A 24,909-nucleotide genomic window follows, 5' to 3' on the forward strand; every position below is an offset into this window, starting at 1 on the left:
GAGTCAATTTTAAGATTCTCCTGACTGTTAATGAAGCTCTTAACTGACCTTTTAACCTCTCCTCCTACTTCCGGGTCCCTCAGGTCAGCTGACTTGGGACTACTAGTTGTCTCGAGATCTAAACTTAAGCTCAGGGGTGACCCTGCCTTTGCTGCTTTGCTGGAACAGCATTCCCCTTACTATCACATCTGCCCACTCCATTGAATCTTTCAAATCGAGGCTCGAGACTTGAATCCGACTGGTGTGGCTGATATTTATGAACGTTTCTTTTTATTGTTTTTACAGACAATTGTTTGTGTGTTCTTGTTGTTATTGCTTGGTTTAATTTGTGCTTCTGAGCTGTATGTCATTTCGAATTATTTTATTTATACAGCACTTTGGGCAACAATAGTTGTTTTTTAAAGTGTTTTATAAATAAATGTGACTTGACTAATTACACTGTAATATAGTATGTAAATGTTTTGTGCAAAAACTAAGACGAGATGACGTGACATTTTATGCTGGAAATGTGGGACCACTAACTGTTGAACGGATAATGATCGGTCAAACTGTGAGGTATACAGTATAAAGACAAACTCCCAGTGTGTGCGTGCATGCATGCATTCGAGCGTGGCCGAGTAAAAGCGATGATTACAACTTTTACACCGACTGTCTAGGATGAAAACATTTCCCATGGTGGCGACAGGAGTAAAGGACTGCAAGTAGTTTATTCGAGTGTGCGCACCATGTGTGTGTGTGTGTGTGTGAGCGCACGTGCATGTGTGTGAGCGCACGTGCATGTGTGTGCGTCTGTCTGTCTGTCTGTCTGTCTGTCTGTGTCTGTGTCTGTGTGTGTGTGTGTGTGTGTGTGTGTGTGTGTGTGTGTGTGTGTGTGTGTGTGTGTGTGTGTGTGTAGTTAGGTAGTCAGAGCTCAGTGATTTCCCCAGGGGATGTGTTTGGAAAACTAGAGGGAGCGCTGTATGAATCCCAGATCTCGGAGCGCTGCCAGTGGGATGCTCCAAATGTCATCATTCCACAGTGACAGAGTCACCACTAATGGGAGCAGCATGGGACTGCACCTGGGACCGTAGGAATCTGTGTCTTTGGAGTATAAGCTGTGCATGTCCCTGTGTGTGTGTGTGTGTGTGTGTGTGTGTGTGTGTGTGTGTGTGTGTGTGTGTGTGTGTGTGTGTGTTTTTTTTTCAGGTGTTGTGTATGTGTGGTCCAAGGGTGTGTACTGTATGTGTGGCCCTATAGAGGGTCACACATGGGTGTGTACTATTTAACTCCAGGAGTTATACAGTATCTTGACGTTTGGAGTCTTGGACTAGGGGTGCAACAGTTAATCAAACTAATGGATTCGACTATAAAACAATGTATACGTTTCTTTATAAAATAATTGATTTTCAAAAGCTTCAAGAATAGCAGATCTACTAGTGCAATGTCGCGATGTGATGCGTTGTGAGCTTGTAGGTGTGCCTTTTTCGCTCAGACTAATCTATTTAGTCACTTATCAAAAATGTATTATTAGAATTTCTTTTGGTGTTCATTGGATGGTAGATACAGAGAAAAAAATCGCTTATTAAATGAATTGAAAAGAAAAGGATAATGGATAGTTGCAGGCCTATATTACATGACCAGGTTATTTTACACATGGCTTTTACCTGCTTGGACTTCCACACCTCGAGGACAGGCATTCCAGCAATGATGGAGTTGGGATCTTCCTGAGAGGCTGAGTTCACGGTGTCATTGGCACCGATCACCAGAACCAGGTCAGTCTCTGGTTAGAGAAACATAAGAGACAGCAGAACCAGGTCAGTCTCTGGTCAGAGACACATACTGTACAAGACACCAGAACCAGGTCAGTCTCTGGTTAGAGACACATACAAGACACCAGAACCAGGTCAGTCTCTGGTTAGAGACACATTAATGACGTTTGGTGTTAACAAAACAAGTACCTTAGTCACTAATTCACACTGACCTAGCAAGAGCTACAAAGTCATTGTGACAATATCCCCAATTGTAAAAAGATTCATTGCTCAGAGTGAGGTGTCCTTTATAATTTTGCGTCAGCAGAGAAGTGTTTTTCCAAATGCACGTACGCAGATGTAACCATGATACTAGACAAGTCAGTTTAGAAAATCTGCAGTTCCCAACCTCATCTGGATCAGGGCTCTACAGGGCTCTAAGTGGTAAGCACCAGGCCTACCCAACAGCAATGGTGTTTCAGAAGCTGCTGCTTACATATCTGTCATTACAAAGGCCCAAAGGAGCAGCTAGCTGACGGACTTTATCTTCCTTCTATATTCTAATGACTCCCACGGACAGTGGTATGTCGGTTGTGTAATGCAACAGATACCAATAAAACATGTAATTGCCTCTGATCAAGCAGATGTTCTACAGACCTTTGGAACAATTTGAGATGGTGTTAAAATGAAATATAGCCATGCCATTGTAAGTTATACTTCATAGCAGTTGTCGACTGTTGTAAACAAGCCTTTATATAACTTATTTTCTAACCACATGAACCCTAGAGCTCTTGGCCAAACAATCTGCAAAAATACCAGTTCTACAAGCCGACGTGTTGTGATCTTGGCTATTTCCAGCGAAGAGCTTTGGTGTAGAGGGAAAAAAAGGAGGGGATCTAGTATAGAACCCTGGGGGGAAGTGGTTAAAGTCTAGAATACCTTGGAAATATACAGTAGGTCAGGTTTCCCAAACCTTTTAGCACAAGACACACAAGAGAAATTTGGTGGCTGCCCCGGTTACCAAACTTACAAAAATAAATTATGAATTCAGCACTAAAGCCCTATTTAATATGATATTTTCCCTATTTCTTATGTTTTTTTATTTATAGAACTTTTTTTGATTTTTTCAGATTTTCTTTTTTTTAAGTTTGAAAATGTCATTTTAATTTCTTTAAATTATTATTATTATTTTTCAATCTTTGGAATAATAATTCAAACAAGAAAAAAAAAGAAAAGAAAAAAGGGTCGCGAGTAAATAAGATATTTACTTGTGACCCTCAAAACCAATAGTTTGGGAAGCAGCGGTCCAGAGTACAGAGAAGGGACGGGCATTACCAGGGAAGTCGTCATTGATCTCGTCCATCTCCAGGACGACGTCATAGGGAACACCAGCCTCTGCCAACAGGACGTTGAGCTGGCCAGGCATACGACCTGCCACTGGGTGGATTCCAAACCTGGGGGAACAAAATTCATACAGGTTGAAATGCAGCTGCAACATGTACTGTATGCCCTTCAGGCCAGTCTTTCATTTCACGGACCACCAGTTTGATATGCATTAAGGCCACGGACCCCCGATCATCTGGGACCATAATCTACACTGTAAAATACACAGTGTCCATTTAACTCTGATGGTGTACAGACTACCATCATTTAGTTGGGGACCCCTAGAACCCCCTCAAAGACCCCTGGGGGTCCTCAATTTAGCCTTCAGTTTGTGTATCGCCCCTTGGGGGGCTTCCAGGGGACGCATTGTGAGCTTGTAGATGTGCTATTTTCAAAAACAAATTCAAAACAAATGTTGTCAATTTTAAATTTTAACATTTAAACAACATGAATCTTATATGGGGTTCCCTGGCATATTATATTTTGTGATGGGGTCTGCGGCCAAAAAGATTAATTTGGGGGGGTGGGGTCCTTGACAGTAAATGGGGAGGCCGTTCATAGCCTTGCAGTCAGCAAGTGCTTCTGGAGCAGAAAGGATGAGGGATGCACTTTAATGACCTGGAGACAGGGCTCATAAAAACAGCTTGAAAAGACGGGAAATGACAAGAGGATGAGAAGGAGGAAGGAGAAGGGTGTGTGTGTGTGTGTGTGTGTGTGTGTGTGTGTGTGTGTGTGTGTGTGTGTGTGTGTGTGTGATGATGATGATGATGAAGAGTTGAATAAAAGGCAACAGGAGAGAGGATGATGACAAAAGAGACACGACAATGTCAACGATGGCAGCGGGTGCCAAAAAGAAACAGCCACAGGAGAGATGTTGAAGAAGAGAAAAACAGAGAGGGAGAAGAGATTGGAGGATGCACACTAGACCAGGTTTACGATCACAGAGCGACAGCAAAGATCAGAGCAGTGGTACTCGGCTAACATTGCCTGAGGTGACTCAGCCCTGCCTATGATGTACTGCACCCTTGATCGTCACTCACTCACACACACACACACACACACACACACACACACACACACAGACGTTTGTTTGTATTACTATACTTGTGAGGGCATCAAACCTTTAGGACAGCTTGTAGATCGGCTATTTTGTGTGACATTTTCACACAACTAAGTATAAAATAGGGAAAACTCTAACCTCTCCCCAAAAAACTAACTCTAACCTCGAAATGTCTAATCTAATACCCTTAACCTGAATCTTTTTCTTGTAAACATATATCTCCAAAGAAAACTTTTTTTAATCATAAAACAACTGCGAGGACCAGGAAAACGGTCCTCATAATGTCTTTCTCAAATTGTACTATTCTTCTGGGGACATTTGGTCCTCAAAAGTATAGCAATACAAGAACACACACATACCCACCTACTGTATAGTACCTACAGCGCTCTTTGGCTTGGGATTATCAGTTGCCTGTACATGGCTCACAAATTCAATTAGCCATATCTTACAGCCAGCTAAACACTAGGTCTGTCACAATTATTATATCGTCGGTGTCCAGGACGAACCAGCTAACTCCATTTTAATCTTTTTTATTTTTTTTCATAAATCAACGCTTTAGGTCTGTGTAAAAAAATCAAAACATTTGAACCAATGAAAAGCGACTCTGACGAAAACTCCCAACTCCATTGGATCCTCAAACTGTCCGTCAAAAACAAACAACTCCCCCCTCTCCTCTACAGCGCTGCCTTTTAACAGCATGAGTGAAGCGCGGTGCGCAGTGAACGAGGAGGAGGAATACGTAAACAAACTCCCTGTAGTCTGTTAAAACTATGCAGTGTACCTGTTTATCAAACTTAGCACTGACGGTAATGTTATGAAAACAAGTAATTCTATTTCTAAAATCTATTAAGTGTTTAATGAGGAGAGCAATGTGACAAGAAGAAAGGCGTTCATAGCATTTCTGTCGCGCCAGTTCTGCTACCTCTTTGCAGAAGTTATTGTACTATTTAAAGTCCTGTTTATTATTGTAGGCCTATATAATAAGTGGCATGAAGCATTCAGGGCATTAATTCACACGTTGTGATGCATTGTGAGCTTGGAGATCCATTGTTAGCTTTTGAGAATTTCTACCCTTTTGAAACCTCTCCCTCAGCAGCGAGTGGAGCTATTGTTGTTTGGACACCTACTCCACTTCAGCTTGATTTCTGCTCGTCTGAAACTACTAACTCCACTTGCGCTGGGTAAAGTGTTGATTTACCCGCGATTTGGGTACAGTGTTGATAATATAATGACACATGCAAGTATCTGACAATATATAAAGTCACTATACCAACTTTGATGAGGCAGTATTGCTTTGTTTTAAAAATATAAGGTTTTCTTCATTTCCTGAAAAACGTATATTTTGTTTTTTCGTTTCCTGAACAATGAGCGTTTTGGAGTTAGCAGTTTCGCGCTGGACAGCAGAGATATCATCGTCTAATCGCAATTATTTGAGATAATCGCGATTATTTTAGCAAAATCGTCACAATCGTTTCCATGTGGAAATGTAATGTTTCCAAAATTAGCAGAAATAACAGATCTACAAGCTTACAACACGTCACTTTGTGACGTATTGTAAGCTTGTAGATCAGCTATTAAAATAAATAAATAAAAGAATCTTTGTATATTTAAGTTATTTGTCATATCTGCCCTGGCTGTGCCAATTTGTGATTATGAAGCAAAACATTTTCTTTTTAATGTATTCATATGTTAAATCGTTAATCACAATTATTTGTATGATAATTAATCGTCAACTTAAATTTTACTACTAAACACTGGTGCATTCTGACAGGAATGCACCAGTATGCAGGTTGAATTCATGATTTCTATCGCTGTCCTCCTAACCAGGAACTAGGATCGGCCACTGTGGGCCGACATATGAAAAGTGTTTGCCATTGTACTGTGCACTGTAGTTAATTCCATGTAGCAGGTTGGCAGCGGGAGACCAGCAATGCAGCTGGTATGTATAAGGGGGACACACTGGAGTGTTTTTGTGTTTCGCTGCTAGATAGTATCGATACAGATCACCATTATTCCACTGAGGAGGAAGGGAGGAGAGCAGACGTCTTGCGGTAACGAGTGAACGAGAGAAGGGGAAAGAGAGGGGAAAGCAGCATTTCCCAGAGCCATATAAGGAGAATTGCGTCACCTTCGTTCACTTCATCGGGCCAGTCTTCTACAGAGCCTTCTATTGGCGAACAGAATGCACTGGAGTCTATGAGCGTTTTGTCACTATTTCGAGTTTACATGAACCACGTGACCGGCCCGGCGCTGTTTCTGCCCCCTCATTGACGTAACTCTCCAATAGAAGGCTCTGGCGTTTCACAAACACTGGGTCGGGACCCATTTGTGGTTCGCGGACATATTGCTATGTTGTTGTTTTTTTAATATAAATATATATATATTTAACAAATAATAAAAAATATATATATATTTCAAAAGAAAACAAATAAGGGGGGAAAAAAATCAGAAAAAGAAAATTCAAAATGTGTTCAAAAGAACGTCATAAAAAATCTAACGTATTCCATGAATAAAATAAATTGCACTTTGAATTTTAAGGAGTAGTGAAAATAGCTCACAATGTGACATCGCAACGCGTTGTGAGCTTGTTGTGTCGCGGGGAGACAGCAAATTTCTCTTTTGGGTCTCGAGTTAAAATGTTTGGGAACCACTGACTTAGGAAGGAAAATAAAGATGGAGAATGCAAAGGAGAGAACGCATGATGGTGTGCAAGGAAGATGGGAAGAAGAAATGAGAAAGGAGAGAGAGAGAGAGAGGAGAGAGGGTGAAGGGGGTTCCTCTCTTTTCGTCTGACCACCCACTTCCCTCTAATCAACTACGAATGCTCTAAGTAGCAGCAGCTGCAGTAAGCAGGATCAAACAACCAAGGCAGGACAATTACTGAAGCTTCCGCTCTGCCTTTCCCCTCCTCTCCTCGATGTTATGTCGCCATTTCTTTCTTTCTTTCTTTCATTCATTCATTCATTCATTCATTCATTCATTCATTCATTCATTCTCCTGTCAATATCCATCATAACCACCATGCGTTCAAATTCTGTGCATGTCATAATAGGCGAACATTTGCCGAAAATGGCAGATACAGGCGATTGTCGGCAATTTTCAGTGAAGAAATTTAGTGAAGAAAGAAAGAAGGGACCAAGTATGATACCAATGATACTAACAGTAACATTTGAGACTATGGAGGGAAAATTATAATTCACACATTTTAATTAACTTTTTATATCCTACTCTTTTTGGAGTCCAGAAGAGTGTATTTTGCCGTGTGTGTTCATGGAATCAACAAGGCCCGTCTAACTTGTATTACGGTTCTTTGTTAATATGGCCTATTCCATGTATCTCACAGCACTAAGAGTTTGATGACAAAGCTATTGTGACAAATGTGTTTTTTTATTAATGCTATAATTGTTATTAATTTCTGATTAAGTCAATCCACATTAATTGACTAAACCAATTTCATGGTAGTTACCTGACATTCTTGCCAGCTTCTGTAAGTAGCTTTACCAATTCAGCAATGGGGTACTGGGCCTTGGCAGCACAGAGTCCATAACCTGTGGTAGAATTAGAAAACAAAAACATAGTTGGAGGGGATATTGACAACTACCATAATAACAAGCCAAGCCAGTGCTATATAATGGTATTGGTAGAACTAATAAACTAATCTAGTAGCAAGAAAATAGATAATACAATGGAACACAAAATAAGAACACTTTAAGTTCAGACTAATAGCTATTAACCACTATTGTATAGTTAAAACAGTCGTTCTACAGGCTCAAAACGTTATGAACTTGTATTTTTCTAGATAAACATTTAGAAAATTCTACCCTATGACATGCCCAAAACAGGGACACCAGGGTTAAATTACAAACACACATGCTCTCAGATACAGTAGTATGAAAGTAATATGAACGTTATGTCAAATGGACCGTTTAAAAGTATGTCTGTGTCTGTTGCCATTGGCAGGTCTTTGAGGGAAAACAGCCTGATCAGAGCGGCATGTTTAAATACCAAAATCAACTCCCCTTAATCCCCTAGATTCCTACTGTGACTTGGATATGGATTTATGGGACTCAGGAGTACACATTATGCATGTGGGAATAAAGCAAGGTATGTGTGAGCGTGCCACACATACTTCCACCATTAAACATCAAGCACATGATCCTGGCAGCTTGAAAATAATCCAAATATAAACCAAGTGAGCATTACGGAAATAACTAATAATACACATCTATTGGCTTGGATGCTGGGTGCTCTGCAGTGGTCTCTGCTTTTGCACCAAATCCTTCATCAGGGGTGAGGTCCTGTGACGACTGTATGTGTATATGTGTGTGTGTCTGTGTCTGTATCTCTGTGTGTGTGCGTGCGCGTGTGTGTGTGGTGTGCTTGCGTGCGTGATGTACTGGCTATGTAAGGTGAACTCTGAAGAGCTTCCGTGTGTGCCTCTGCTGCTTTAACCACATGAACCCTAGCATCCTTATTCTGGGCATGTCATAATAGGCTTCGCGGAAAACAGGCTAACATTCCGTGAAAATAGCCGATCTACAATTATATAATATATAATTTCATCCATGACGCTGTGATGTACAACATACAGTACATATAATATCAGCATTATCATTGTAATGTACATATGTGCAAAAGTTTGCACATTGCAAGGGATGCAACGTAAGGCCAATTGGTCCCATCACACACAGTCAACTGTCATTGACCAACAAAGCACTGTACAGACCAGGAGGTAGCTAAATCACAAATACAGAAACTATAGCTATAAACAGATAAACTGATAGTAAGGGGAACGCTGTCCCACAGTCTAGGGTGCTGTGACAGCAAAGGCTTGGTCACCCCTGAGCTTTAAGTTTAGCTCTTGGGACAACTAGTAGCCACAATTCAGCTGACCTGAGGAACTTGGAGGTAGGATGAGAGGTTAAAAGGTCAGCGATGTACAGTAGGAGGGGACGCTTTATATACTATCAGGAGAATCTTAAAATTCTCCTGATAAACCATACTGGCAGCCAGTGGGGAGAGGACAGGTTGGATAGGGGTAATAATGGTCTCTTCCAAGTACCCGTCAGGGGCCTGGCTGCTGTGTTTTGGACCAGTTGCATGCTGGACAGGGACGATTGTCTAATCCCAGTGTACAGGGAATTGCAGTAATCCAAACGGGATGATATGAGGGGCTTGGATGCCTTCCTCAAGGTCTTGGACAGAGAGGAACGGCTTGATTTTGGGCGATGGTACAAAGCCGTAAAAAAAAAAAATGGGAGGACAGGTTGCCAAGACCGTTTCTTTGATGGAGTCAGGGGGGGTCAGTGGGTTAACTTTAAACTTGTGCTCATTCAACTGTAGGACAATTTGTGCCATCCAACCCTTTACTGTACGCATGTTCTCAAGGCATTTCATGAGGTTGAGAGGTTGCATTTGTCATTTGGTTTCAGGGGGAGACAAAGCTGTGTGTCATTGGCATAACAGGAGAATGAGATGTTGTGTCTTTTAATTATTTGTCTGAGGTGAAGCATGTAAATAGAAAAAATAAAGATTGGGAACGGACTGATTTGGGTTTTTGGAGGAGGAACTGAATAACTGCTTGAAGCAGGTTGGATCGGTACCAGTGGCCAGCGAGCTGTTAATAATTGAGAGGATGCTGGGACCGGACCGGGGTTGCTCAGGAGGACCGTGGGGACATTGTCAAGCGGCAAGTTGCAGGTTTCATGGTGAAACCAAGCTTTATGAGGGAGGGTAGTGTGATGGGAGGAAAGCTGTTCATATTGGATGAACAGACCAGTGGGACAGTTGGGTCATAGGTCGGGGAGGGGGTGGGGGTTGTTCTTATGTCCTTGACTTTGGTGATTCACATTTAGCAGAGGACATGTCCAAGTTGCATGGATGACAGAATTTGGGATTATGAGATTTGTTAGAAATAATGTCAGATAAGTATTTTTTGCTCTCGCTACCTTAACTTCTTCCTGATATTTGTGAAGATTGTTGATTTCAAATGTAATCTGGATATTATCACCTTTCCACCTCTGTTCTGAATGATTTTCAGCAATCCCACCTCATTACACAAAAGCTCTTTTACTGCTTGATTACAGAAAATGAATTTCCACAAAATAATATAATTCATCATAATTTAGTCTCATTTAGTGACTTCTTGTTAACAGGTCTTAGATGCATGGTCCGTGTGCACAGCAACATACCTATCACAATCTTCTCATTAAAGAGGATTATCGATTGATTTCTTCATCATGAAAAAACTACTAAAATATGTGTGCGTGTAATTGTTTATGTGGAAGTAACCTTAAAATGAGTGAGTGTAAGGAAAGAGCCACTTGAGACAATTATTTCCAAATAGAGCTACTGATGTTAAAAACATACATATCTGGTGAAATGTAACTACTGTCTCTCACTTTTTATTTAATCTATATTGTAACTAGAAAAGGTGCTCCTCGGAGCAAAGGTCCCCGCCAGGTCAGGTAGGTTATTGTGGGCCAGCAATGTTCGGAATTGGCCAATCAGGATGGAATATGAAAAATCAGACGGATCCATCTTGATCCCTTGACTATAGAGTCCTTGATTGGCTCCATTTACATCGCAATTTCTGGAAATATTTCGCTGTTCAAGCTCTCCCTCTCTCTCCCTGACTCCGTCTCTCTTTGTGTGTCTCTCTCTCTCTCTGATTGAGTTCTGGTCTGATGTCACACACACACACACACACACACACACACACACACACACACACACACACACACACACACACACACACACACACACACACACACACACACACACACACACACACACACACACACACACACACACACACACACACACACACACACACACACACACACACACACACACACCTGAAAGGAAGCCTGATTGAAGAAATAGGGACAAAGTTAACGTTGGCAGATAGTGATTACACTGAACAGCAAATAGGAAAGTACTCTCGATAACACGACACATTTGTATGTACAGTATGTGTGCATGCATGTGTGTAATGTGAGCATGTACCGCAATTTCACTTATTTCCATAACCTCTCTGACACAGCGGGCTAAACCAATACAGTAAAAAGCTTCCCAATGCCCTTGAGAGAGGTGGCATCATAGAAAACACTCAGCAGAATGATAAATCCCAGAGGGTCATTTTGAGAAGCACATCAGGTAGACAACAAAACATACTGCAGACTATAATTCTTCAACAGCGTAGTATTATTTCATTACCACTTTTCTTAAACGTTTCATCCTGTAAGCTTAAAATTGGGGAAATGCTCCTGTAAAGCATTTTTGAGCATCAGTAAATGGCTCATGATGTATATCTCACACACACACACACACACACACACACACACACACACACACACACACACACACACACACACACACACACACACACACACACACACACACACACACACACACACACACACACACACACACACACACACACACACACACATTTATGTTTACTGGCCTTGTCACAACAGCCAATCATATGTTGTGCCTTGTCACAACAACCAATCAGACGACAAGGTTTCAAACTCAGTGGGCAGCAGGGCTGACTGTCTGCAGTCCAGCTCAACAATTTAATGGTTTTCACTTTTCCACGTCCCAATCCTGTGATTCCTTTCTTTTGCTTCCAACCGTTTTCTCTCTGGAGCAAGTGTTTCTCCTCTAAGGAAAACAAGCGGACCCAGACAAAGCAGCGACGGGCCAGACTAGGCCAGGAAAGCGGTTGTGTTTATCAGGCAAAGTCTTAACTGTTTCCACAGATGTCAATCAAGCAAAGTGACTGTGACGGCTCCAATTAGGGAGAATGGTCAAAATGGAAACAAGGGGAGTGATTGAAAGGCTGGGTTTCGTAACAATGCTAACCTACTACTGGCTAGTGCGTCAGAGAACAGATATACCCGGGCTGCCTGGTATGCGTTAGGAATGTGATATTAGGTGCAGGGTTAGGAAAATACCATTTATACAATGTTTTATCATATTTGAACATGGAATTGCACTTGTCATCTGTCTTATGAATATATTCAACACCATGCAGGCTTTCTATTGAAGTGGCATTGAACAGCTGGCAAGTGGTTCAAAATATAAACAGCAACATCCAACATACGTATAAGGTTCCCACTGCTTCTAGGGTTTCAAAATTCAAGTACATTTACTTCGAGTTTTCAAGTATTGCTTCAATACTGTAAGTGAACCAATTTAAAGTGACTTTAGTCTATATACTTTTTTTTTATTTTCCAATAGTTTAACGAGCCATTCCATTCTGCAATTTTGACCAAGGCAGCATCAAACCCACTGTATAAAGCTTAATTTATAGAGAGCCAACATGATCTGCTTTTAGAAGGGCTGATTGATTATGATTATGGTTTAAGTTCAAGGCTTATCCTCGTTATTTTTACAGCACTGTAATCACAATTAGTGGTAATGATGAGTTTTGGTGTAAAACTATATAACCATATAATGGTTCTGCATGTAATGGCCTCTGTGATTTTATTGAACCCGACTGAAGGACAGCGATTGTACAATGTTTTGCTTAATAACTCCTTTGTAATAGTGAGGAGATATAATAATTGTGCAGTGTAAAATCAAGATTTTTGGTTGTTTTCTTTTAATTGTGCAGCCCTGGCTCTTAGGTCCCATAGGACTGAGAGAGCCCGGTCCAACAAAAACACAACACATTTTTTTTAGGAGACGCTTTAATACGTTTTTACCTTCTGCCCATTTCATTTGTCTTTGAATAATTTTCTGTACGATTTTAATACATATCTAGTATTGTTCTCTTGGGATTCTATTTAATTTTTATACTTATTTTACTTTGTTATTATTATAGATCATATAATATATTATTTTATTATTATTTAAGGACTAAATAATATGAAGATGTTCCTTACTTTGTACCCGAACTCTATTGGATCAATCCTAAAATGTTTTACGTTACTTTATGTTTCTATAGTTTCTACACAATAAAACTATGAACATTTCCGATTCTTGTTGATGGATGAAGGCTCCGATCGACTCAGAAAAAGAAAAACCCAATGCCACCCATATATTCAACAAAATAACCCCTTCTTTCTAGTTTTGGCTTGACCTTGCATATATAAGATACTGTAGAATGTCTGCTGGCTGTGGGCTGAGGACCACACAGGTCTGCAGAGCCTCATGTTTGTGTATGACTGCCGCCTCTACACCAGCGCTAGCTAATTAGCCTAGCCAGATGGTGATGTAACAGGGGTCAACCCAAGGTTAAATAAACAGAACACACTTAAGTAACACTGAAAAGATGTGACATTAAGTCAGTGCTTTTCAACTTACATGCAAGACCTCTGGTGCGTGTGTGTGTGTGTGTGTGTGTGTGTGTGTGTGTGTGTGTGTGTGTGTGTGTGTGTGTGTGTGTGTGTGTGTGTGTGTGTGTGTGCGTGCGTGCGTGCGTAGAATGTAGATTAACCTGCCCAGTGCCCTTGGGTAGGTATAACTTTGTTCAAACTGTAGGTGTGCCAGTTGAATCAGAAACACATACGCGCGCGCACACACACACACACACACATACGCACACACACACACACACACACGCAAGCTTGTTCATGTCTGTGTATATATAACAGTGACTCAAGATGTGTGTGTGAGTGACTCAAGACGTGCGTTACCTGGGACGATGATAACACTCTGGGCATCTTTGATCATGTCGACCGTCTGTTCCACGTTGACCTCTGTCACACTGCCAACGATCTCCATGGGTTTACCAGTACCAGTGGAGGTAGTGCCGTAGCCACCCAAGATCACATTGGCCAGTGAGCGATTCATGGCCTGATATGGGGAGAAGCAGAGGCAAAAAAAAAAGTGAACCACTTAAATCCGATTTGAAAGACAAGAAAACTTTTCTTATAACATGTATCCCATGTAGATGACTCAATGCCAATCTAAGAATCTGATTATTGTAGAGGTGTAGAAAATATGCATAAAATAAATGAACTTGTGGTTAAATGTGAACTCTAGGGGGTGGAAATTGCCATCCCCTGGGACCCAAATGATACCCCTGATTGGGGAGAAGGACAGACAGAGGATTCATTGTTGTGATTATGGCTTTTCCTTTTATTTTACTAATCTGTTTCTTGGGAATCCATTAAAAAAAAGTGGCACGCTGACAACGTTAGAAAGGGGGAACTACTACAAATAAAAAGGAAAAGAAAAGAACAAATAAATGCATCAGTGACATGTTTCTCTCTAATTTGGAGTTGCACTGGTATGATGGTACAGTTAGGGTCCCTCCTAGTGGACAGGAGAGGAACTGTAGTTAGAATTCTGGAAAATGGTGCTGAAACTCAACAATGAAACACTGGAGTGAAATACAGTTTACATTTTTTTTTACCAATCATGCATTTCTGTTATGTAAATTAATTTTGAACAGGTGTGGTTTTTACTTGTTCCTGCACTCCACTGTGTTGTCCTGACAAACAAGCTATGTTTGATGTAGAGCAGTGGTTCCCAAACTTTTAGCTTGAGACCCAAAAGACCCAAAAGAAAGTCTCCCTGGGACCCAAACTAGTGAAAATAGCCGATTGCTCCGTAACGCATTCTTCAAAGTTACATTTGTGGAATTTATGGAATGTCTTTTTCTTTATTTTCGAAATTCTTTTGAAATAATATATTTTTTAAATAAACAAAAAAGCGGGACATTTACTCAAAACCCACAAAATGGGTGCCGACCCACTGTTTGGGAAGCACTGATGTCGGGCATACTCAATTATTATTATTCATTTTTATTATAGTAATACTAATACTAATAATTTAAAAAGCAATGCTGCTGGACTCACCACACACATGATGTAGGAGAGGATGGCTCCAGAGGATCCGATCAAAGCGCCCACGACGGTGAGCAGGTTGTTGCTGAGCAGGAAGCCCTCTGCACACAGCGCCCAGCCGGAGTAACTGTTGAGCACTGTGATGACCACCGGCATGTCAGCTCCTCCAATGGCTGCCGTCAGGGTCACTCCCTTTAGGAACACAAGAGGAACAGGGGGGAATCAGTTGACCCAGTAAGATTCTAAAAATGTCCTCTAAATCCTAACCAAAAAAAAAACCAAATGTTGCTATATCAGTGGCGCTGAAACTTTTTCATGTCAAGGCCCCCCAAAATTATATGTATTTTAATGTTTGCGTTAAATAGCAGATATACAAGATCTGCTATTTTTTGAATAGCCACAGGACCCCCGGGGGGTCCCCGGACTCCACTTTGGATGCTTTCCCAGTTTTAATGGGTTAAGACCTGAGGCCGATTCTACAAGTGCCTTCTAAATCAGTAGTTCTCAAACTTTTTCGTGCCAAGGATTTTTTTTGTTGTTTGGGTGAACAATCCCTTTAAAAGGACAGGTGTTAAATACAGTATGACTTAAGAATGGAAAATGTTAAGATGTTCCAATGCCAATATTGGCCCACTGGATTACCCATCTTTAATATATAGTACAATTCCGCACGCACGCACGCACGCACACACACACACACACACACACACACACACACACACACACACACACACACACACACACACACACACACACACACACACACACACACACACACACACACACACACACACACACACACACACACACACACACACACACACACGCATTACTTGCATTTAAAAACCACACTCACACATGTCTGCCCTCTGCTGACCTTCTGAACACGTGCCCTGGTCTTGTATGCCATATCAGATGAATGCATATTAGCCAGTGTTTAGGCATCGTTAGACCTCAATTGTGGATGGACGGATCGAGCTAGGCTCGCGTCCCACTGATTAGACCTCAGTTGACTAGAACACCGTGAAGAAAAGCAGAGGATCGGTGTCATGAGCTCATGGCACTGTTACAGTCCAATGTGCAGCGTGCCGTGCACACAAGTACACATACTCACCCACCCACACACACACACACACACAAAGGGAGTAAGGCTAAGCAGAGCCAGATACTTCCCATTAAGTCATGATACACTTGATCAAACAAACCAAGAAGGACAAGGCTTGAAGAATATCAGGTCTCGCATTAAAATACACCATGGCGACCATCGGCCGACAACAGCAGGGGTCACAGCAGCCAGGCTCTGCAGTTTTACCTTTAAAAAAAAAAAAAAACGTTCCCATATTTCTCAGATAGAGCACTGTATGATGGGTCACCTTGCACAATAACAACCTTAGTATACCAGGTGGAAAATACCAATTTCGATGACCCTAGAAATTGTAGTTTTATGTCCTTGTATGTCTCAATTTCCTTTTAGTCGTGTGAATGTGGGAGCCGTCCCATAACTTCTGCAAAACCAGCCACTCCCGTACAATTAGGCTGCTGGATCGTGCAACAACTTGGGTCATCCATCAAAGAGGGAGTCTGTCACTGGTTTTACAATGGTGAAGGTCTCAGGGGAACTCGCAAAGCATCACCCTTCACCTCTGGCATCAACAGCACAAGTTGTCATAGATTCATTAACTATGTCGGCTTCTGAAACAGCTTTGACTTCCATGTTGAGTTTCACTTCACTCAACTCAAACCCGTTCCTCCATCCAAATTTTGCCTTTTCAAAAAAGTTAGAATTTCCTGGCCTCACTGAAGTTTTCGCTCTTCACCATCTTCCATTATTAAGAAGAAGACAGATCGATGCCTAATTTATGCTCCGTTGTACAACAGCATCACAGACCGAAAATAGCCGATCGATAAGCTCACAACGTTGTGAGCTTATGGATCGGCTAAGTTCGGCACGCGACACCATCGCACAACCATGTATAAACCGGGCTTTAGAGGCTAGTGCAATGCAGCATCTTGTTCGTGCGGCCTGACACACACCACGCACACACACATACTCGGCTTGCACACGTGGGTTGTTACGCAATACTGCACTTCTAAGACTGGTCAGCTATCGAAAACATTCATCTAAACTAAATAACAAATAACCTGAACTAAAATGAAAATGTAATAAAATACCCATGTAATATCCCTGTGCATGTGAGAGGGTCGTTTTGAAAACGGGATAACTGGAACCACACAGTCTCTAACACCAAGCAGCCCAGTCATATTTCACTCATCTTTTTTTTCCCTCCTTTATCTCCCCCATCTCTTCCTCATTCTACCCCTTCTTTCTTTTACCCCCCCTCTTTCCTTTCTCTTTTGTTAACATTTGCTTGTAGGGTAAGCAGTATGCGCCTCCACTTGTGTTTTCCATTGAGAGTAAGGTTTGGGTATTGGCAAACTGCCTGTGAAACAAATCGATTTTAACACTGTATGCGCACACACACACACACACACACACACACACACACACACACACACACACACACACACACACACACACACACAATTATTCTAGTTGATTATTTCTGTGTGCATTATTATTATGGTTGACCAAAATAAAATGCCTTTAGATAGTAGCATTTTCCCAAATGCAGACAATTATACAGTATTTATTGTGCACTATAGTGCAACGAAATGCAAATAAGATGTAAAACACATCTACAGAACAATACACTCAAGCTCTGATGCGCCATGCCTGAGAGACAGAACACTAAAAATGTTTCTTAATTTCCCATCCATAGAATCTGTTGCACAATTGCCATTCATGAAATACTGCTGAACAACACCAGCTATTAAAATGAACAAACCATTTGCCGCACAACGTTACGTTCAAAACTTAGCCTGTATCACAAAGATCAAGATCATTTCTAGTACTGTACCATCTGGACAACGGCATGAAAAACATCCTTTAAAAAAGGTTCAGCACAAGTCATGTCTGTCTCACTCAGGTGTGCGTATGTACTGAGTATGAACCGGGGAGTTTCACTGTGTCTGCCAGACGTTCTTACTGAAACTGAATGACTTCCGGGGCTGCTCTCGCTTCCTGGAAATCCTATTAGTCCATTCTTTTACGTCTGAGTCAGAGTTTTATCAACACTTCACCTTCATTAACTTTTATAGCTGCCTTGCTTCTGTCTCACAATTTTCCCACTCTCTTGCACCAAGTATCGTCCACCTTCTTTCATTTCTCTCTTCTCTTTCCTCCACCTCACTGTTAGTATTAACTCATTGACTGCCAATGACGAGATTTCTCGTCTCGTTTACGATAGTGGGCGCTCTTCCGCAGCCTGTGAATGATTATGATGATGATGAAGAGTACACCCAGAAATCACGTGATCACCACAAAATGAAGATGGTTTAGTTTAGTATCATAGGATTTATAAAAATCTATTTTCTCTGCTTTCTGTTGCTTATTGGCGAAAAACAAGCCACATTCAACTGCCCATAACTTTGGAACGGATTATCGCGTCTGCACGCCTTTTTCCCCCCGATTCTCCAAGAACCCCCTATGTCTTTTGAGGCAATCGCCGGGTGGATCGTTGTGAAGAATAATATTCTATGATTTTTCCAAGGTTAGTAAAAACGCTCAAAATCGCTGGCAAAAACAGCTAAGCTATAGACAATGTTTTAACTCAGGCAGTTAAAGAGTTGACCACTTAAACCCCAGCATCCGTATTGTGGGGAAAGCTTTCGCAGAAAATAGCAGATCAACAAGCTAACAACGCGGCACGCTGCGTTGTGAGCAAAAAACAGAAAAGACACTAGTATAGAGCCCTGAGGGACCTATAGAGTGGTTAAACCCTCTTTAGCATGGGTTTTCAACTGGTGGTCCGTGGACCACTGGTGGTCCGTGAAGGTATTGCATGTGGTCCCTGACCATGCATTTACTAATGTAGGAAAGTGAAGATTTGTATTTTATTTTATTTTATCGTCTACTAGTTGAGAAACAGTGCAGTAAATTACCTGGTGACGTATGATGACGTGTCAATGTTGTCAGTTACTGGGAAGTCAGATGTCAAGAACTTCCACAGAAATTGGAAGATTAGAATCTCAAGGGAAATTCTCAAGAGTCACCATTATTAGGAAATGTTCCTATAATCAATCGCATGTGTCTGCTTGCATTCACAGGCTCAGAGCGCCCACTATCGTAAGCGAGACGAGAAATCTCGTCATTGGCAGTCAATGAGTCAATGTGTCTGCTTGCTAATATATATGTTGCAATGAATCAGTTAACATGAGTTTAATATGGAAGGTTAAGAGAACAGAATAAGGGCAACCATGGGAAAGGAATAGATCAGTGGTTCTCAATATTTTTTTGAGCTCTGGACCACTAGCATATCTCAGTTAAATAATGACTGTTAAGGGCTTGATTTAATTCACCTCAAATTAACAAATTAAATTAAGCCCTTAACAGTCAATATTTAATTTCAAGCTTTTTCCCCTACACCATGCCCATATCCCCCCTTCCAACACCACGCCCATATCCCCCCTCCCAACACAACAATGGTCCCCAGGTTGATTCTCAGTCGTCCCCGTTTCATAATCAGTTGAAAACCCCTGCTCTATAGGACTACTTAGTAAATGAATACTTAGATGACCGGGGATGACTCTGTACATGGTCCCCTCTTTTTTAGGCAAGCTCGCAGCGCTTGTAGATTGGCAATTTTTGACTAATGTGCCCCCCAGAATAGGGATGCTACAGTTCCAACTTCTCTGCACTTTTACCCGTTCTAACCAAGTTCAGTAACAATAGTGTTATACCTTATGCCTTTCAGCACATATAAAAGTTACATCGCTGGGTGTCTTTAAGCCAATGCAAACTTCAGTCGGCGCCAAAGCAGTGAAGGGGAGGAAGAAGGAAAAAGGTCTGAATTAATTCTTTGTAATGATTTCTATTTCCGTACTTCCCAGAAGCACTTTGTGTTGAATTGGTGCTAACAATAAGACTGTTGAACTCTTAACCAGGACCTCAACTGTCCAGCTATCCTCACACACATGCATGCGGCGTGTACGCTCGATCACTCACTCACTCACAGACAAAACACTCACCAACTCCCCAGACAAAACACTCACCAACTCCCTGCAAGTCACATTGAGCCTCACCCCTTGTGCACTTGAACCACGCACACATACACAGACTCATGGATTAAAGCAAAATAAAATCTCACGGCTGAAAATGTTTGCATGACAAAGTCATACTGTGGTGTGATTTGTGAAACAGTATGAAAAGGAGCCCCCCGCACTAGCGCTGATTCCTAAACAATTAACACAAAATATGTAACATTATGATGTTTAAGTAATACTGTTCCTGCTGTTCTACATACTGCCAACCAGGTGAAGAAGTCACAGACTGAGGCTTTAACATTTTATACAAAAGTATGACATATCCAAGACTATTTAGATTTGATGGGAAATGCCTCTGAACATATTGCTAGGTTGACCACAAAAGAAATCTTAAAATAATAACCGAAAAAAGGCCATCTACAAGCTCTCAATGCGTGAGAGCTTGTAGATAGGCTGTTTTCGCTGTGCACCATGCTTCCATAGAAGACATGCTGGCTTCTATGGAATCCAAATGACTGAAATCAGCCGTGGCAAACTTTAATTCATGCGGACACACACACACTCATGTTTTATACCATGACAGCGGAGAGGGCAGAGACTGATCCAAGGCAAGTGATGCCCGTGGTGTAACTGGGATCCAACATGTATGGAATAATCCCTCCAACACTGGCTGCCATCAGACTAGCGTTCAGAACGTGACGTCCAGGCAGGTGCAAGGGAGCGCTGCTCAGAGTGCCTGCAGAAACAAACAACCAAGGAGAGGGCCAAGACAGGAAAATAAGACAAACCGTGAGGATATACAAAAAAAGAGAAACAATGGCAGACAGTCTCTGAATCCTAAACCCGGGATCTGAAAACCCCCAACCATAATAATAACAGGTGTAAAGCCTTTAATGTTTACCCACTGACACTAGCTCAAAACATATCTGAAGTTGTACTTTGAACTGTAACTAACCACTGTAACTGTAGCTCTATACATTTCATCGTATGACAAATAGCGAAAATAAAACAAATTGAAGAAAAAAAAAACTGTGACCAAAATGACATGCCCAAAATTTAAAGTGGTTCAATCGTACTGTAGAATGAAACTGCACATTTTCAAGCGTAGTGTAGAATGAAAAAACTTGTTTATCCGAATTATACGACAAATCTTCTGTTCTCCATTACTGTAATAACGGCCACTACCATTTGCTCCACAATGTGGTTTGCCCTTGTGTTGTAATGAATTGCAGGTGAGGTTTCCTCAAAACCCATGTTCAATTAGAATCAGCCTTGAACACTTTATCACAGTGGTTACTGTGAGCTGAGTACCAATTTCTCCCGTCGGGGTCCAGGGGATTTAACCGGCAACCTTCCGGTCACAAGGTCCCCCTGATAAAAACATCTTCTAAGTTCTCTAGTCCAGTGGTGAACTGGGGACCCCCCACCCTGACAAGCACTTGGAATTGTAGGAGTTGAGGCAAAACATTTTGTTTGACTCGGCTCCACAGATAAATATCGTGAAAATAGCCCAAGCTCACAATGCCTTGCGTTGTGAGCCTCTTTCTTATATTATTTGACAATTTGGCCAATGTTTGACCAGTTTTTATAGTATAGTTTGTTCATTACTTTTGATTTATACATTTTTTAAAGTATTTAAACAGTCTTAAAAGTTCTTAAATTGTCACTTAACCGTCATCTGGGTACCCCCCCCAAAAACAAAACAAAAACAAACATGTGGGGACCCCTCAGGGGGTCCCGACCCACAGGTTGAGAAGCACTGATCTGGTCTACAGCTGCGTGTTTAGCTGTGCATGACTTGTGCGCACAAACACCTTTCCACAGGCACTCACCTTGCAGTTTGCCATACGCCACCAAGGAGCCACTGAACGTGACCCCACCGATGAAAGTGCCAAAGTAAGCAATTATCTTGGTCAGGTTAGCAGCAGGGTCCGTAGCAAAGTGGGGGTACTCTATCATGTATTCCGCCACACAGGTTAGCACGGCAGCCAGTCCAACCAAGCTGTGGAAGGCAGCTACCAACTGAGGAAGATCTGTGATCTGTATCTTCTTAGCAATACCAAGGCCTGGAGAGAGAGTAGGACGGATATAGAATTGTTATAAAAAATATGTGTGAGAGAGAGAGAGACATTTTGAATTATCCTCAGTTTCGGAGCGGGTCCAATTCTTTTTGACCTGTGCTACCCTCTACTGTAGATGTACTCAAATGGCTATATGAAGAAATGTGGTTTGCATTTGTTAACAACTATTTAGAGAGGCATGGTATAAGCACACAAAGAGAACAAACATCTGACTTTTATTTTGGCTCATGTGATACCAATATCCTTTTATTACTTTTGTTTCAGTTTTTTGTAACCTGTCTACTGTGTGGCTATCTCTTACCGACAAGTGACTGTATTAGTAATTGTGTAGTTGGTGTCTTAAAAACACATAATGGATTTTAAGATAACACACAGTGCATTAAGTTATTCACTCACATATTGTATACATCAGAATCAGAAAATATGGAAATAACATAGGGTGGGGGACATGAGATTTTATCACAATGTCATATTTGTTCATATTTTATTAAGACTGGCAAGTAGAAACAAAACAAAATCCTGGAATACGCCGGGAGTAATTTTATGAATTGGAAGAATAAATTAAATTATTCCAAATGTACATAACAATGAACAACAAAACTGAAAGTATCTTTGGCAGAATTATTGGATATTGTCAGTTTTCCCTACATTGGTCAGATGAAACCTAGCAGGGAAAAAAGGTTTGCGTGCACCTGTGTGCACATACAATGACAACCATTCACTCACTCACATGCACACGCATAATGTGGTGCTGGGAAACAGGTCGCTCTACGGAACCAGGTGTTGCCGATGTGGGCTATTTGGGAGAATTCCATGTTTGTGAGTGGGCCTCCAATCTGTGTATATTTGTGTTGTCTGCGTGTGTGTGTGTGTGTGTGTGTGTGTGTGTGTGTGTGTGTGTGTGTGTGTGTGTGTGTGTGTGTGTGTGTGTGTGTGTGTGTGTGTGTGTGTGTGTGTGTGTGTGTCCGCGTGGGAGTATGTGAGTGTGTGGGGGAGAGTCGCTGGGGGCCTTGCAAGGTTAACGCGGGCATCTGGAAATGCACTGTTGGTCTGATTGTAGAGTTTAGTCTGGGTTTAAGCTTTGTTACTGGAACAATTAGCATTCAAATTGAAATGAGAGAGAGAATATGACTCAGACAAGATGCTGACCATTCCCACAGAGCTCCAGCATCTGCCCAGAGGTTAGTCATGTTGTGTTTGATGTAAACATCACAGAAGGGCTCTGAACACAGAACACCTGTGTTGCTCAATATGGCAAAGCTAAGACCAGATAAACACACATCACGCAAAAAAAACCATGTGCACTTAACCACCCTATAGTTTTTTGAAAGATAAATAGCAACAATAGCCGATCTACAAGCTTGCGTGTTATGAGCTTGTAGATTGGATATTGTGGCTATTTTTTCTAATTGAAATAAACTTGAAAAATGTTCACCTATAATGATACGCCCAAAATAGGGACGGCAGGTTAAAAGTGTTTAAGTAGGATACAACAGGCTCAGGCTCTGAGGCTTTGGATATTCGATAACATCAAACATCATAATACCATGATATTTTGGCAATACATTTATATATTGCCCACACACACACACACACACACACACACAAATGAATGTAGGCAAATGAGACAAACAAAGTCACAAACACAGTCACGAGAGTCGACACATACAAAAACACACAAACACTCACCAGCTGTGCCACCCACGGCCATGACGGCACCCATCTGTGCCATGAGCTCAGGACAGGGTTTCAGGGCACCCAGGGTAGCAGCGATGCCCCCTGCCACGCCCATCATACCCAGGGTATTACCCAGACGGGCTGTCTTCTGGTTGGACAGGCCAGCCAGGGCTCCCACACAGCACAGACCTGAACCAAGGTACATCATCTAAAAAGACAGAGGAAGAGTTTAGATGAGTAAAAGAAGAAAAAAATGAGAAGGAGCACAAGGAAAGAAAGACATGTGGTTTGACTGGAAAGGCCAGTATGTATTTATATGTAGAAGGGATGTTTAGAGCAGAGGTTACAACTACCAGCTAGATTTATAATGACACCAGGTCAATGGACCGCATGTAAGCAATTCCCAACATTCATTTATTCATTCATTCATCCAACCTTTATTTATTTTCTCTGAAATACATTCAGGGCAGGACCCTCATTTTCAATGATGCCGAGATTACAAAAAGCATAGCACAGTCATAATATTGAAATAAGAACAGGGTAAAAACAAGGTTGTGTACACCAGGCGAATGGACCGAATGTAAGCGATTCCCACTACAGATGAGCTCGAGAGGAGCACTCGTTTTTGTTCACTCAACGTCCTGTTACAGTATGTGCAAGGTTTTACAACAATTGCATGACTTTTAAAATCAGTTCAAAACAAGGCAGACACGCCGACAGAGAGGTCTTGAGGCTCGAGATGCGTGCCTAAGTGAGCCGCCAGGCAAGCAAAAGCCTGAGTTGGGGAGCCATAGTGGGCGAAAAAAGTCATCATATGAACCAAAGTACATACAGTATACAGGCTATATACTGTATGCTTCCATTTTCAAATGGACAAAACACAAACACTTTTCCGTATCTTTTAAAACTACACTGATAGTATCAGCTATTAAATATTCCTAATTCAAGGCTATCAATATATGGTTATTTTTTTTTATATGATTTATTTCCCCCAAAACAGCAAAACATTTCCCCCTGTAAAATGGCGTCCTGGTATAAAAAACCCTCGACTAGTACAGTATTTTCCTGGTAACAAT

At 41.5% G+C, this 24,909-nt stretch overlaps 1 protein-coding gene across 1 annotated transcript in view; it reads right to left on the reverse strand.

Annotated features, from left to right (window-relative positions):
* The window catches only part of nnt (nicotinamide nucleotide transhydrogenase), a 56,568-nt gene that overhangs the window by 6,148 nt on the left and 25,511 nt on the right, over window positions 1-24,909 (reverse strand). The window contains exons 14-21 of the mRNA XM_084047694.1: window positions 23,846-24,041; window positions 21,908-22,141; window positions 20,651-20,811; window positions 14,985-15,164; window positions 13,818-13,977; window positions 7,637-7,718; window positions 3,063-3,181; window positions 1,644-1,759 (exon numbers count right to left, since the gene is read on the reverse strand). Coding sequence (XP_083903820.1) covers window positions 1,644-1,759; window positions 3,063-3,181; window positions 7,637-7,718; window positions 13,818-13,977; window positions 14,985-15,164; window positions 20,651-20,811; window positions 21,908-22,141; window positions 23,846-24,041 — 1,248 coding nt within the window. The remainder of the gene's footprint in view (window positions 1-1,643; window positions 1,760-3,062; window positions 3,182-7,636; window positions 7,719-13,817; window positions 13,978-14,984; window positions 15,165-20,650; window positions 20,812-21,907; window positions 22,142-23,845; window positions 24,042-24,909) is intronic.

This window comes from Gymnoscopelus microlampas (genome assembly GCF_963454915.1).
Source record: "Gymnoscopelus microlampas genome assembly, chromosome: 21".
Lineage (NCBI taxonomy): Eukaryota > Metazoa > Chordata > Actinopteri > Myctophiformes > Myctophidae > Gymnoscopelus > Gymnoscopelus microlampas.